The 14,772-nt window shown below is 42.9% G+C and overlaps 2 protein-coding genes across 3 annotated transcripts in view; both read left to right on the top strand.

Moving 5' to 3' along the window:
- Positions 1 to 1,734: 1,734 nt before the first annotated feature.
- Positions 1,735 to 12,012, top strand: ppm1da (protein phosphatase, Mg2+/Mn2+ dependent, 1Da). Of its 2 annotated transcripts, none has more exons than XM_030381707.1 (6): positions 1,735 to 2,385; positions 3,355 to 3,583; positions 7,969 to 8,093; positions 8,843 to 9,024; positions 9,213 to 9,437; positions 9,733 to 12,012. In XM_030381707.1, exons 1-6 carry the CDS (start codon positions 1,893 to 1,895, stop codon positions 10,132 to 10,134), a joined length of 1,656 nt encoding a protein of 551 aa, XP_030237567.1. In that variant the 5' UTR covers positions 1,735 to 1,892; the 3' UTR covers positions 10,135 to 12,012. The 2 variants fall into 2 exon arrangements, with proteins under 2 accessions (XP_030237567.1, XP_030237568.1); XM_030381708.1 differs by having other exon boundaries at positions 1,893 to 2,385; positions 9,736 to 12,012.
- A 699-nt stretch (positions 12,013 to 12,711) lies between these two features.
- Positions 12,712 to 14,772, top strand: part of brip1 (BRCA1 interacting helicase 1) — a 30,685-nt gene continuing 28,624 nt past the window's right edge. Inside the window, exons 1-6 of the mRNA XM_030381476.1 lie at positions 12,712 to 12,937; positions 13,103 to 13,226; positions 13,425 to 13,536; positions 13,796 to 14,011; positions 14,195 to 14,328; positions 14,416 to 14,562. Coding sequence (XP_030237336.1) covers positions 13,134 to 13,226; positions 13,425 to 13,536; positions 13,796 to 14,011; positions 14,195 to 14,328; positions 14,416 to 14,562 — 702 coding nt within the window. The 5' untranslated portion in view covers positions 12,712 to 12,937; positions 13,103 to 13,133. The remainder of the gene's footprint in view (positions 12,938 to 13,102; positions 13,227 to 13,424; positions 13,537 to 13,795; positions 14,012 to 14,194; positions 14,329 to 14,415; positions 14,563 to 14,772) is intronic.

Genomic DNA, 14,772 nt, shown 5'->3' with positions numbered 1-14,772 from the left:
GTGCGCCTCCAGACGATATTATGAATCACAAACGACTTTGTCGGGTTCTGCGACGTCTCTGGTTCTTCCACTTTCACATCAATCTGTAGTAGACTGAACCGCGCGCTTCCTGCGAGTAACCCCTGACTGCAGCCCGCAGATCGAGGAGGAGCTAAATGGGGGCGGGGTTAAACGTTTAACCCCGCCCACATTTAAGGAAAATTCCGCGCAGCATCATGGACTCAGACGGAAATACGTTCTCCCGCTTTCTGCAGAAAGCGGGAGAACGTATTTCCGAACAGGGTTGCTTGCTATGGGCCAGATACTTGATAATACCTTGATACTTGCCTTTGTCAAACATTTATGGAAGCTTTTTTTTTTTCTCCTTTACAGATCAACATTGTTTGCCTGGGGTGAAAATAAAAATCAATGATGCAAAGTCTTCTGTCTTTGGTTTACTTGAGATGGCTAATATAATTGAGTGTACGAAATAATATGTGTCTATACTAAAAAAGACATTTGAAATGACAAGTTAAAAGTAGGAATGTCTAAGTCAATCAAATGCATGAACTTCTTTCCATATTACCGGTAAGTCATCGTGCTGTGTGCTGTGCTGTATTGATGTTTGAGAATGTGCTGCCGGATCTCCGCCACCAGATGGCGCCCGAGAGGGTAAAAAACCATGGGTTAAACGTTTAGACCCACCCACATTTAGCTCCTCCTCGATCTGCGGGCTGAAGTCAGGGGCACTTGGAGTTCTGCAGAAAGCGGGAGAATGTATTTCCGTCTGAGTCCATGATGCTGCGCGGAATTTTCCTTAAATATGGGCGGGGTTAAACGTTTAACCCCGCCCACATTTAGCTCCTCCTCGAGGAGCTAAATGTGTGTGTGTGTGTGTGTGTGTGTGTGTGTGTGTGTGTGTGTGTGTGTGTGTGTGTGTGTGTGTGTGTGTATGTGTGTGTGTATTCACACACACACATGTGGTGCTCGCATGGTCGTGTCTCATTGGCGGGCCAACGTCTCTGGGCGGGCCAGGCAGAGTAAGGGGAGGAGCTTAGATGCTTTATGACGTCCTAAATAAAGACATTCCAAATCAGCGCGCTTGAGCCTCCGTTTTTTCAAAGGCGAGCAGAACAGCTAGTGCTCGTTTTACACCAAACGCAAGTTTTAGCCACTGGGGTACCATAGGCAGGCTAGGGGAACTCATATTTATGTTAGAAAACCTCATAAAGTAAGATTTTCATGTCATGGGACCTTTAAAAATAGAGGAACGTTTCCTGTTGTAAATCGATGTAATTAATGAATTCCAAGTGGTGATTTCATTAGATTCCGGAGACCCGAAGAAGCAGCAAAATAATTTATTGTTGCTATTCCTCAGTCCTCTTTCTTTTGTTGTCTTGTGTTGTCTTTGACCAAAGAATGGTTTCCTCGTGTGGCACTGCATTAAGATATAAGTGGGATAAAAAATATATTTGTGGCTGTTTCTTCTTGCTTTAATTATTTATATGTGCAGGTTATTACCATAAAATGGTCCCATACATCTCCTGTTTCTATTGTTATATTTACGCCGCCAGGGGGCGGAAGAGAGTCGGTTGGGGTTTCAGGGTCGGTCGGTGTTTACATCTTATTTTTTCCTACCACCAGGGGGCGATAGAGAGTCGGGCGGTGTTTAGATCTTTTTTTCTCTCGTCGCCAGGGGGCGTCGGTCGGTCGGTCGGTGTTTAGATCTTATATATTTTCAACGTGCTCGAAGAAGGAGACGCCTCTGACGTCAACACGCCCGGGCATGCCTACTAAGCTCGAACATAAACAAAGGCTGGACGCTAACGGCGCAAAATAACTCAACTTATCCATCTTTGTATCATCATTTATGGTTTCGGCGGCATAAATACAGAGTCTATTTTATTTTAGCGATGGAAACAGCATTATTGATGCGAGTCAGTGTCTTCACCGACCAAGGAGGCAGAAAATACATGGAGGATGTCACCGAGGTCGTAGTGGAGCCCGAGCCGGGGGAGGAGGTGTCGAGGACGGGGGAAAAATACGAAAGTGGGACCACCGGCAGTTATGTGGTCGATGGGGCACACTCACCCAGGACCACGGAGGCAGATATCTACCCACGTATTGAAGCTACGTCTATACAAGTGATAGAAAACGAGCAGGTCGAAACACGTCCGTCTACAGACCAGACACCGGCTGATGCCGGGGACTGTGCGCCTCGCTCGGTCGCCTTCTTCGCCGTTTTCGATGGTCACGGTGGCCGAGAGGCAGCACAGTTCGCCCGAGACAATTTGTGGGAGTTCATAAAGAAACAACGGGGGTTTTGGTCTAAGTGTGAAGAAGAGGTTTGTTGTGCCATACGGAAGGGATTCGTCGCCTGTCACCATGCCATGTGGAAAAAGCTGCGTGAGTACCCGACAGTTCACCCATGATTTCTAACCGACTAGATTTTGCATTTGTGTACAGTTTGCTGTCAGATTATGTAGTCCAGGTTCAGCCAGGTAGACACTGAACATCCCCGATTGCATACTAGTGTCCCAGTATGCCCTTGTGGGCAGCGCAGAAACGCATCCCAACAGAAGGTCTGTTGGTTCTCTCACCTGATCAGATAATTTCTCCTAGTTGCTTAAAGGTTTTATTGCCACGTTTACATACATGTAAAAATATATATTTAGATATACAGCACAAGTAAAGTATATCATTTGCAAAAATCGAACGACACTTCGTGCATTGCTGCGCCCAGGCCTAAAAGTAAACATACAGTATTTCCAATTCTTTGACCAGCTGTCATGATCGCTTCAAATAATCCTACATGCCCCGGCATGCTATGTCATTCAAGTTGCAATATAGACGTTTCCCTTTATAATTAATACTGGCAATTAGTAGCCCATTCTCAGCACTTATACCCACATTAGTCTTTTCTTCTTACAATTCTTTAATTTGGTAACTGGGCTAACTACGTAGTAGGTATCTTAACATTTTTCACAGCCCCTATCATAGAATGCGCACATATGTGTTGTCACTTTGGCTTTATTTTTTACTTTGGGACCGTAGGCCCAAACCGCAATTTTGCAAATTACATGAACACATATTATTGTTAGATGTAATTCTGGTTCTCACAACATGGTTAAATATTGTATTAATAATGACATAGTTATAATAATAACAATGTGATGCAGCTTGCATACAGCTTACTATTTGGAATGTAAATATGACTTATTTGCTAATACAAATTGTCTTATTAAATTAAGTATGGGGGTCAATTGTTTGTGTTAGAAGTGCACTCTTTGGTCAATTTCTCCAGGTGTCCAGAGAACAGTAAACAGACTGTTGATTAAAGGGTGTATTTATTTTACCTCTTTGTCTTCATGATAGCTGAATGGCCAAAGACGCTCACAGGGCTCCCCAGTACATCTGGCACCACGGCCAGTGTTGTTGTGATCCGGGGCAACCGTATGTATGTTGCCCATGTTGGGGACTCGGCCGTGGTCCTGGGGGTACAAGACGACTCCAGCGATCAGTTCATCAAAGCAGTAGAAGTCACACAGGATCATAAGCCCGAACTTCCCCGGGAGAGGGAGCGGATCGAAGGGCTAGGCGGGAGGTAGGTTGCAGGCCTTCTGGAGATGATGGGATTTTTTGTTTTTCATAGTGAGTTGTTCATTGTAAAAAAAAAAGGATACTTAAATTAATGAATTAAAATGACAATGACTGGTACAACTAGACAGTTATTTAAATCTCCTAAACATTGATTATTGACGTTACCCAAGACTCTTCTGGCTATTGTAGATGAAACTGTGATGACACCAATCTATCTACTAAACACACACACACACACACACACACACACACACACACACACACACACACACACACACACACACACACACACACACACACACACACACACACACGACAAGTACATTTTTGATTCTGCCATCCCAGCAACCCTGATGATAAGAGAGTAAGGGCAAGAGTCTCACAATAGCAGATCAAACCGTTATCTGGCTAAGTAGATAACATTGATGTCATTTTCTCCAGTATGTCTTCTGGTGATAACTCGGTACTGTCCTCAAGCCCATGCAGGTGGAGCTTATGGCGCGTTTCCACTGCAGGGTGCGGAACGGATCGGATCGCAAAGGTGCGGATCGGGTCGCGTTTCCACCGCCAAAAGTGGGCGTGACCCGGACTTAGCCGTACCCGTTTTGGCCTCGTTTTCAGGACTCCTCCGTTGGGGTACTGAAAACGAGACGAGACGCCTGAAAGGGTCCCGGGAAATTCTAGCTACACACCCCCTCCATTGATTGGTCGACAAAATCATCACTTCCGGGTGACGCGGGGATAAAAACAAACAAACAGTAGCCTCGAGGTATTATTCTTTACAATTAACATGTTGCGTAAAACGCTTGCTTGGGCGAACAAGGAGGTGGAGACATTCGTCTGCATTCTTGGGGAGGAAGACGTTGTTTACGATGTTTACGTAGCTGCCGCGGCGATCGACATCCGGCCTACCACAAAATAAGGGTACTGTCGGCAGTGGAAACGCGACCTCGGAACTGAGCTGGGCCCCGTTTCCCGAAAGCGTCGTTAGCCTAAGTGGATCGTGAAGTGCGTCGAAAGGGCATCGTAGAGTTTTCACCGCGTTTCCCGAAAGCATCGTTGGTCACGAACGTCTTGAAAACGCTCGTAGCTAACGAGTACTCCAGGGGTGCTCGTAGGTACTCGTAGGACGCTAAGAGCATCGTCAGCTATAGCCTCAGTGGCGTCACCATCGGACATTCCGTATATTGGATGCGTTTTATTAAAACGCATTGCGCCTTTATGTTCTTAGTTTGGTAATTAATAAAGATTATTAATTAATTTATTAATAAAGATGTTAAAATGGCCAAAATAAAACGGGACAGTCCAGAAAATGTTTGCGCAGGCAGGGCACTCAAAATGTGTGAGAGAAAGTGGGGGGATTTGTGCAGACTGACATAGGCTACTCATAAAACGTAGCATAAAATAATGTAAAAAAAAAAATTCAATTAAACAAATTCAAAAAAATAAAAAATAACGAAATTAAAGAAATTAAAAAAAATAAAAAATAAAGAAATAAAAAAAATTATAAAAAACAAGCAAAGAAGCAGGCAAAAGGCTGGGATATGGTGGGGATTGGTCACGTTGACGGGAATGTTTAGTGACATGAGGGAGGGTGGAGGGGGTTAAAAAAAGTCTCAATCACTATTCGACGCGCATGAAAACCAGCCGCGTAGTTATGAGGGAGGCCGTCCTCACACCGATCTTCCTCATCGTCATCGTCCTCAACGTCCTCCGGTTCAAGCAATGCCACCCCAGCCTTAGCTGCAATGTTGTGCAACATAGCCGTCACACATATCACGGCGCATGACTTGGCCGGCGAAAACTGGAGCCCTCCGCCTGACTTGTGAAGGCATCTAAAGCGCAACTTCCACCTCCCGATCGTGCGCTCAACGATGCACCGGGCCAGACGGTGGGCTTCGTTGTATTCCTCATCATGGACGTCTCCCGGGTTATTCACAGGTGTGAAGAGGAATTATTTCAGGGGGGAAAATGCCGTGAAACGCACAGTGCATTCAGGATTAGGACTGATGTATGTCAGTTTAAGCCTAATCAATTGTGTTTTAATGTCTTTAGCATTCATATAATTGCAGTCTATTTTTTTTGTAGGCTGCTGTTGTCCTTGATGGGGATATATTTTAACCCTTTTTAACACAATTTTCCTGCGACATTCCTGCGTCTCCCCCTCCTACGGAGCCCATTTCAGCACCGTGTCAGTAGACAGTTACAATCCTACGACGTCGTGAGTGCAGCGAATGCGCGTTCACGTTAAGAGGAGTTTCGGGAAACGCTCCAAAGAAATTGACGATGGATCGCAAGATCCATCGGGAGAATGATCGTACGAGCGAAGATCCATCGTTATCGGGAAACGGGGCCCTGGGCTATACCGCCCCCTCCCTACCGCACCTTTGCGATCCGATCCGTTCCGCACCCTGCAGTGGAAACACGGCATTAATGACAAAAAAGCAGCTCTATTTGACTATCTGATCAGTCTCCTCAGCCTCACTAAACAAAGTCAGAACAAAAACAAAGTTCTCTAGAAGTAGGTGTATATATATATATATATATATATATATATATATATATATATATATATATATATATATATATATATATATATATATATATATATATATACAAAAAAAATCTAGTCGCGCTGCGCTATGAACCAATCAGCAGGATCCCTGGCTTGTGAGCAGTGTTGTTATATATATATATATTCATTTCCCAGAAAGTACTGGCGGCCGGTGAATAACATGGGTTTTAATGGGAGAGAGGAGGAAAGTCCTCCTCTGAGTGGGTGTGACCTTACAGGCGTCTGATTCGCGCAAAAATCTAGTCGCGCTGCGCTATGAACCAATCAGCAGGATCCCTGGCTTGTGAGCAGTGTTGCCAGATTGGGCAGATTTCCCACCCAATTGGGCTACTTTTAACCACTTTAGGCTGGGAAAATTATCATTGGTCGGGAAATTTATCCAATCTGGCAACGCTGTTGATAACAAACAAACCTGCTCTGCCTGCATTGCCGCTCAGTCTAGACGCGAAGCAGGTGAAATCATCTGAAGGATAACGAGATTCTAACATTTGCGAATAAAGTGTACAATGGAAACATTGGAAACAGAGGACATTGTTGATGTTTAATTGCACAAAGCATTCCATTCATTGAGTTACAGTGCTAAGCTAGCGACCAAAGAAAAAGGTAGACCACTTCGCAAAATCGAGATCACCAAAAGTAATGGCAACATCAGTGTTGTGGGTGCTACATGGTTTGCTAGGTACTCATGGCTTACTGGTAGCATTACTAGCAATCGAATGTATTGCTGGCCCTGTTTGCTAATGAATAATGGCAAATCTCCAACTGGGCTGTTTATGGTTTCCCTGATGTGAAAAATCTTCATAGGGCAACCAAACGCCACGACTAGTGTCAAGTTCACGTTGGTGCTGATATGCGACTTTCCTTGCTAGGCACCATGCCTATAGATCAGGTTGAATCTAGAATAATGTTCTCGTTCTTTTACTAGTTTGCTACTCTGACCGTTCTGTTTGATATTGTGGAAAGGGTGAATGATTCAGAGCATGATGCATTTTAAATGGCATCACTTTTGGTCAGTCTTTTCTTAAAACAATTGTGCCTGAAAATAAACAGCTAAATTACAACCAATAACTTCAGTCATTGAGGGCAAAAATAGGCCCAGATTTAGGGTAGGCCTGATTTGACTAATGGGCTTTGCATCCTTTCCTTCTGCCCTTGTGGTCCATTTCAAAGACATGCTGCCCACCAGCTTTCAAATTACAGTGATGCCACTGGTGGCTTTGTATCAAATTTATTCACATAACTATCCCTCCCTACTATTTTGTAGTTCACCAAAACACCCTGAAATATGCCAACTGAAAACTGAAACTTCTTATGCCACCATACACCGACAGTGCAAGCAGGCCAATGGCAACCAAGCGCGCGGTCCTTCCTCCCTCTCTTTAAAAACTACCAGCCGCCACTGGTGTGTGTGTGTGTATATATATATATATACATATATATATATATATATATACATATATATACATATATATATATATATATATATATATATATATATATATATATATATATATATGTATATGTATATGTGTATATATATATATATATATATATAATCTATCCCCACATTTGTCCTTCCATGTTTGTCCACAATAAGCATATTGAAATACACTTTCTTCTCCATGTGTTCCTAAACCTAAACGCATCTCGCGTTTATCTTATTATTTTGCTGTTGATGATAGTGCACTGTAACATCCTGGACGCATTCGGAATGAATGCGAAAATTGCAGGCAAAATTATTGTGCCTGCAAGATCCAGATGAACCAACCGAGGCCACGGTTTAATCGTTTGGCCTCCGTGTGGTCCATCCTCAGTGTCATAAAGAAGTCTGGAGTGAACCGGGTAGTGTGGAAGAGGCCCAGGCTGAGCCACAATGGCCCTGTCCGCAGGAGCACCGTCATCGACCAGATTCCCTTCTTGGCAGTGGCGAGGGCTCTAGGTAAGTAGAGGAAAGGCACACAAAACATTGACCGTTCTGCGAAGAAGGTTGTCACCTGGAAGTCAAAAGGTCAACAGGTTGTTTGCAGATAACCACACACCAGTGGAGCGAACATGAGATGGGGGGGGGGGGGGGGGGAAGGAAGCGTTGGTATTACCATAGCATAGTGACTCAGGCCCACACTATAAAGTAATGTGCCTACAGTCTTCAAACGCTTTGTTTTGAGCTATATATCTATTTTGCAGTTAAGTAATTTACTATATCCATTGACTTTAGAGCTAGTTAATCTGTAATATATGTAATATTTTTTTATACAATACCTATATATTCCATATGTTTTGTAATTGGATTCTAGTATCTTTCTCGCGCATTTGGTTGCACACTGGACACACGAACAGAGTACCGGTACTGTTTCTTGAAAGTCTGCATAACTTCCTGCCCCCATCTGAAGTTTGCATGACATGGATGTGACTGTCTACAACATATTAGGCCTCTTTCCATTGATTTTAATTATTGTCATATTAATTTCAAATCATTGATGTCCTGGTAGCTTGACTCCACTTCTGGAGCAATTAAATAGTGTGCAGACCCTCCGTTTTTCTGGTAGCTCGACTAACCAGTAATTCATCTGCAATTTCTATAAGTTTATGTCGAATTTAACCAATGAAGTAATGTATGTTTTTATATTGTCATAAAATCATGTTCAGGAACAGGCCAAGAACGCGTACTTCTCTCATGTCTCACAACAGGTGACCTCTGGAGTTATGACTTCTACAGTGGTGAATTTGTGGTGTCACCCGAGCCAGACACGTGTGTGGTGACCTTGGACCCTAAAAAGCATCGCTATATTATTCTGGGCAGTGATGGCCTCTGGAATATGGTGCCTCCCCAGGATGCAATCTCCATGTGCCAGGACAACGATGAGGCGATGGTATTAATACATATGTACTTTGACAGCCAAATAGCATTGGACTTGTATCTGCATTGTACCATTGTGTCATGCTCTGCGCTTAAATTCATCTTAATTAATATGGTTTCAAACCAAAAAGCATGTAGTTTTTTTTTTAATACAAATTTGGTGGCCTCCTTCTCCCCGATAACAATGTCTCGCCATGGCAGGCTCCATGTGGTGTTTCCAGCGCCCGGCAGCTTGTGAGCCATGCCCTTCTGCGGTGGCGCCAGCGGATGCTCCGTGCAGACAACACCAGCGCCATTGTTATTGCCCTGCAGGAGCCAGGCAGCCCACAGGACATGCTGCACCATGAGGAGGTGCTGCTGGATCTGGCCCGGGTGTCCCAGACCCCCCCGACCTCCATCTCTCGCTCGGACACACTGATCCTGAGGGTGAGAGGAAGGCAGACGTGCATAGGGTTTTGACTGATACCAATGTGTCCCACTTTTATATAGTATCTCTGATTGTTGCCTTTTCAATTGCTGGGAGTTTATAAATGTTTGGCAGCAGTGCTACTGCTGCCCCACTTAGGTACCAAAAAGGCACAATCCTATTTATGTCTTTGATTCACCCACTGTGGTCTAAATCAAAGCCAAAGAATTGAATGGACCTTTTTAAGCACTTCACAAAAATACATTGGTAGTTATCCGTGATTAAAAAAACAACAACAATGTTTCCTCATCTTAGCAGCCGGTTCCCAAGTTGGACATGGCCCCTGACGTCTGCGAGCTGGTCCCAAGTCTGGAGCGTACAGATGGCCTGCTTGGAGGCAGCAGCAGCAGCCTTTTCAGCATCTTCTCATCCAACCCCTTCACCTCCAGCCCTACGTGTAATGAATCCAATGAACCACCATCGCAGTTGACCGACGAGGGTGAGGCCTTGAGGGAAAGTGCCGCCGGGCTGCCCGGCAGCAAACGGACCACCAACATGCAAGCTACGCCTGACCAGACCGCCAAAAAGGCACGGCACAGGGAGGGGGGCAGGGCAGTGGAGGTCCAGGTCAGCACGGAGAAGGGCCCGAGCAACTCATCCAGCATTGCCTGCTCGCTGCTCCAGCAGCACGGCAAAGCCACTGTGTGTGTGTGCTGAGGGGGACTTTTCCCTGCAGCCCTGCAAGACCACACTGAGGAATACACTTCATATTCACTCAAACCAAGATGAAGTAAAGATGCTGCCTTCCCCACTCCACAACCTTTCTCTATTTGGTGTAAAGCGCAGTCTTGTTGACATCATTAGGGGATTTAACTTATGTATTACCATGTAGCACCTCTCCTTCACATATTTGACATTTTGGTGGACATCAAGTAAGAGGTTAAAGGGCTCTTTATGGTTCCACGTACACGCAACGCAAGGGGGTTACGGACCCCTTACGTCCTTGCGGACCCTCCTTGCTTCCACCCCAAGGGCCGGACGTTCGCCTCCCAAAAATCGTAACCTTCCGTCAAGGCGACGCAGCAGCAAGGGCTGTGATTGGTCCGCTAACTAAAACCCGACGCAGAACCATAAACGTTCACGACTGCGTCGCAGCATCTGCGTTGTCATTGCGTTGCGGGAACGTGGGACAATAAAAAGGCCTTAACTCTCTCGTAGACTTTGGTTCTCTTCGTTTGGTCAATAATAATATGAATGTCCAAACTGCCATTTTCTGGAAAAGTGCGCAATTTGAGTGTTTCTTTTATTTTTTAATGTTAATGGTTGGTCTTTTTATGCAATTATGCAAAATACTATGAGATATAATTATCTTCATGTAAATATTCTGTGATATGCTCATTTAAAACAAATGAATATATTTTTATACCTGGTTTTACTTTTACTGTTTCAAAATCCTGTTTGATGAACTACTTCACCATAAAGGACATACTTCTACAATGAACTTTGCATAACCCTTGGTGTGTGCGCTCGTATGTGCGTGTGTGTGCATATGTGCATGCGCAGTCCAAGTATTTACCCATTTTACTTGTGAATACTGGATGACATTTTCGTGAACACAATAAGGTGCTGCTATAGTAAGAACCAGTAAGCTAACAAAAGTGTGAAATGATTTACACATGTTAAAAAATGCTTACAAATCGCTGTTGAGGGTGAATCGTTTTACTTTGTTTTGCTCCAAATTAAATGTTGGACAAGTTAACTGTTACATACACCCCACCAGAGGCTATTTATTTGAACTTTGACCACGCTTCAACCTGCAGAACTCCACATTCACTAAAAAAGCACAAGAGGCATGCGTTTGTGGCACCTGGATATATATTGATATTGTGTGAAATTCAATTGTTGTTCTGATCATTTGTATTTTTGCTTACAACTTAGTTACCCGAACAGCGTGGGTTCTAGTTTTGTTTGTCATTATGTTAGCTGTTTGTGTATTGATGTGTCGGTTTATTATTCTGTTCAGTTGTTGTACCTGGGATAAGCAAGGAAAAGCAAACAAAGTTTTAAGCGGATGGGACCAGTGATTTGTTCCTGTAGAATGCTGTCTTTTAAATAAGTGGAGTATTTATTTCTTAAAGTGTACAGAATCATGGCCTTACCGTCATCAGAAAATGCATTGATCTGATCGACATAGAATATCACAACTGATCATTTAATATTTGCTTTCGGCAGAGCAGAGATTAATGCCAAACACAATTGTCTTTCCTAATTCAGAAGATGATGTTAAGTGAGAGCTGTGGATTTTTGATACAACAAAGTGCAATTTTTATCAAGAAAATTTGTAGCATTGTTTGATTTAGCTGAAATCTTGACTTGAGGTATTAATGTGTTTATGACAGTCTCTGCTAGATAATTTTGCCTCGCTGTAGTATATCTTAATGATTATAAGATAAGGTCTACTATTCTTTTTTTTATCTAAAAAGTTGTTATATTTGGTTAAACCACTGCTTACCGTGGCAAATGCACCCCATACTCCAATAAGTGCATGTGTACAATTTAAATGTGAATATAATAAAATAATCTGTAAAGAAAATATTGAAATGATTCAATCTATGTATAATAATTGTATGTTTTGGCATATATATATGTGTATATATATATATATATATATATATCTATATATATATATATATATATATATATATATCTCTATATATATATATATATATATATATATATATATATATATAATATATACAGCTACTCTCCAAGAGTAGCCGTTAGGAATCTTTGTTTTAATAAGTGGTTTGGTGCATAATAAGAGATGCATCCCAAATACAATTTTTAATTTTTTCCGGTAACTTGTTAAACAACAGAAATTTAACAATTCATAATATATGTAGCTATATTTCCAGCATTGGGCTACCATCGTTATCCCTGGGAATGACCGGAGACTCGCTGCATATGAAGCATGTATAATAACAATAAAAATTATATAATATATCATTATGTAATTATATTAACACCGTGCACCATGAATGAAATGGGCCTGCACTGCGCATGTCAGCGGCTGATTGAACGCCAGGGGGCGCTGCTGCATTCTGATTCTGTCTGCCTAGGCCGATTTTGTTGCTAAAATTGTTATTCAATTGAATCTGCTGGTTGACTACAAGAATGACGTGCATTTGATTATTTCTCGCCCTTCTGCGAATGCCAGCCAACCGTTGACTGCAGAAAAATTAAATAAACGCATGGATGCTGAAGCATGGACGTAACTGTGTTTACCAACGTCATATCCGCTGTGACGCTTCCGTGTATCGAATGGCGGGAAGACTCACCAGCGTTATGATGATATACCATGAAAACATTGTCTGATAGGTGGAAAATTACACTGAATGACATGAAGGATGCAGCGCAATGTAGTTCGGTTGTCAACTGTTTAGTTATACCCTATCGTATGCACTCTTATCCTTTCTAGGGAGTTGACGTTTGCGAACTTAACCTCAAACTCCCAGCTCAGGTAGGTTACATTTTAAAGTAATGTGTAGGTATTTATAAGGTTTACCGTTGACAGTCACAATTAAAGTAACTGCAATAATATTAAACGGCGGCCACTACGTTTATTACGTTCACACCTGTTAAATTGATTTGTTGGTTGGTGTTTTTGCCCTTCACCGTATTGTAGTTCCCTACTATTGGACAGGACGCAGATAAACATGGCTGCTCCCCCAGTGGAATACACCATCGGAGGGGTCAAGATTCAGTTCCCCTGCAAAGCTTATCCCTCCCAGCTGGCCATGATGAACTCGGTGAGCCTCAGTCACTTTCAGTTTCACTTGGTCACCACTTGAAATAAAAGAAAGTGACAAGGAGTGATCAATCTACCACGAATACGCCACAGGATTGATAACATACTATCAATAGTGTATTAATATGCACTGCTGATGTATTGGTATTATTCCTATGGTATGAGCAGTATATTAATATATTGTCTTCTAAATCTGCAGATTGTTCGAGGGCTTAACCACAGCCAGCACTGTCTACTGGAGAGTCCTACAGGAAGTGGGAAGAGCTTGGCTCTGTTGTGCTCAGCTCTTGCCTGGCAGCAGGCTCAATACGGTAGGAGAGTCCCAAGAAATGTAACTTCTCATCCCCTTTCAAACACAATTTGTCTGTCAGGGTGGCGAGCAGTATGATTAATCCATTGTGAGCTTTGTATCAGCATTTGAATCAAAAACAATTTCGTAAAAAAAAAAGCTGAATTAAATACACCTTTATGGGATTTTTATGGACTAATGGCATTTGTTTGGAAAGGTTAATAATTACTTAAAGTGAAGGTGACTGAAGGTTAATTGTGCGAACTTGCTTGTTGTGACAGCCAAACCTGAACCAGGAGGAAGCCCCCAGGAGGGCAAATGCTGCTCAGAGGAGAAAACACAGGCTGTTTCAAAGGAGTCAGAGGGTGCTACCCCCTGTCAATGTAGTTGTCACACTAAGGCTCCCTGTGCCCCAAAACTGCCCAAGCCTAATGTGGTGGACCTCACACTGTCCCCTGAGAAAGTGGTGGTGCAACATCAATCACCCCCGCAAAGTGGTAAATAATTATCCTTAATTATATTCTTATTTATGACTGTAGTGGTGCTACAACAATGTACACCTACAAGTATGTCCCTAACATCTTTTTTGACACTTTTTAATTGTTATATTCACAGCTTTTAATATGTCATTAAAACAAATGTATATTCAGAACTTCACCCTGATTTTGCATCCTTGTCAGATACGCTCGTTCCCAAAACTGAGTCGTTTGTCTCGGCTCCTCTGCCACAGACATCTGTCAGCCCGGACCCTGAGAAAGACGATGACTTTCAACCAGACAGGAAGCGCCTTCGCACTCCATCTTCGGATCAGAAGGTATTAAGCTTCTTTTTTATACAAGCATGCAGGTATCATCCTGGCATTTGGAACGGGTTTTCTAAACTCATTGTGGCACTCTTTCAGAGCAGTAAAAGGAAGTGTATGAACCGGGGCATCGTGTTCATTGATGATGACCCAGACGAGGAAGACCTGACACAAGTGAACAGGCGCTGGACCATGGAGGTGAAAAGCCAGGCTGTGTCAACGGAGATCGCCAGTACTGAATTCTATGTAAGTCATCATGGATTTATTCTTGACGTCTTGGCAAATAATGTATTTTTTTCCACTTTCAAAATCAAAGGAGAGAAAACATACTTGATAGTCTACTATGAGGTTTGCGAGGGTAAACCCGCCGTACCTCTACCCCCCAAAAAATGTTTACCTTTTCTGGGAAAGGCCTATATCAGGCTGTTGGCTCCCATTTACAATCACCACCTGGTG

Source organism: Gadus morhua, chromosome 16 (assembly GCF_902167405.1).
Source record: "Gadus morhua chromosome 16, gadMor3.0, whole genome shotgun sequence".
NCBI classification, from domain to species: Eukaryota; Metazoa; Chordata; class Actinopteri; order Gadiformes; family Gadidae; genus Gadus; species Gadus morhua.
Note: the sequence above shows the minus strand (reverse complement) of the source record. Positions and strands in the feature narration are given on the sequence as shown.

Bases quoted from the DNA above. Each gene is read 5' to 3' on its own strand.
- ppm1da (XM_030381707.1), top strand. From the start codon at position 1,893: ATGGAAACAGCATTATTGATGCGAGTCAGTGTCTTCACCGACCAAGGA. The intron at 2,386-3,354 runs GTGAGTACCCGA...TCTTCATGATAG, and splicing joins TGCCATGTGGAAAAAGCTGC to CTGAATGGCCAAAGACGCTC. The intron at 9,025-9,212 runs GTATTAATACAT...TCGCCATGGCAG, and splicing joins AGGACAACGATGAGGCGATG to GCTCCATGTGGTGTTTCCAG.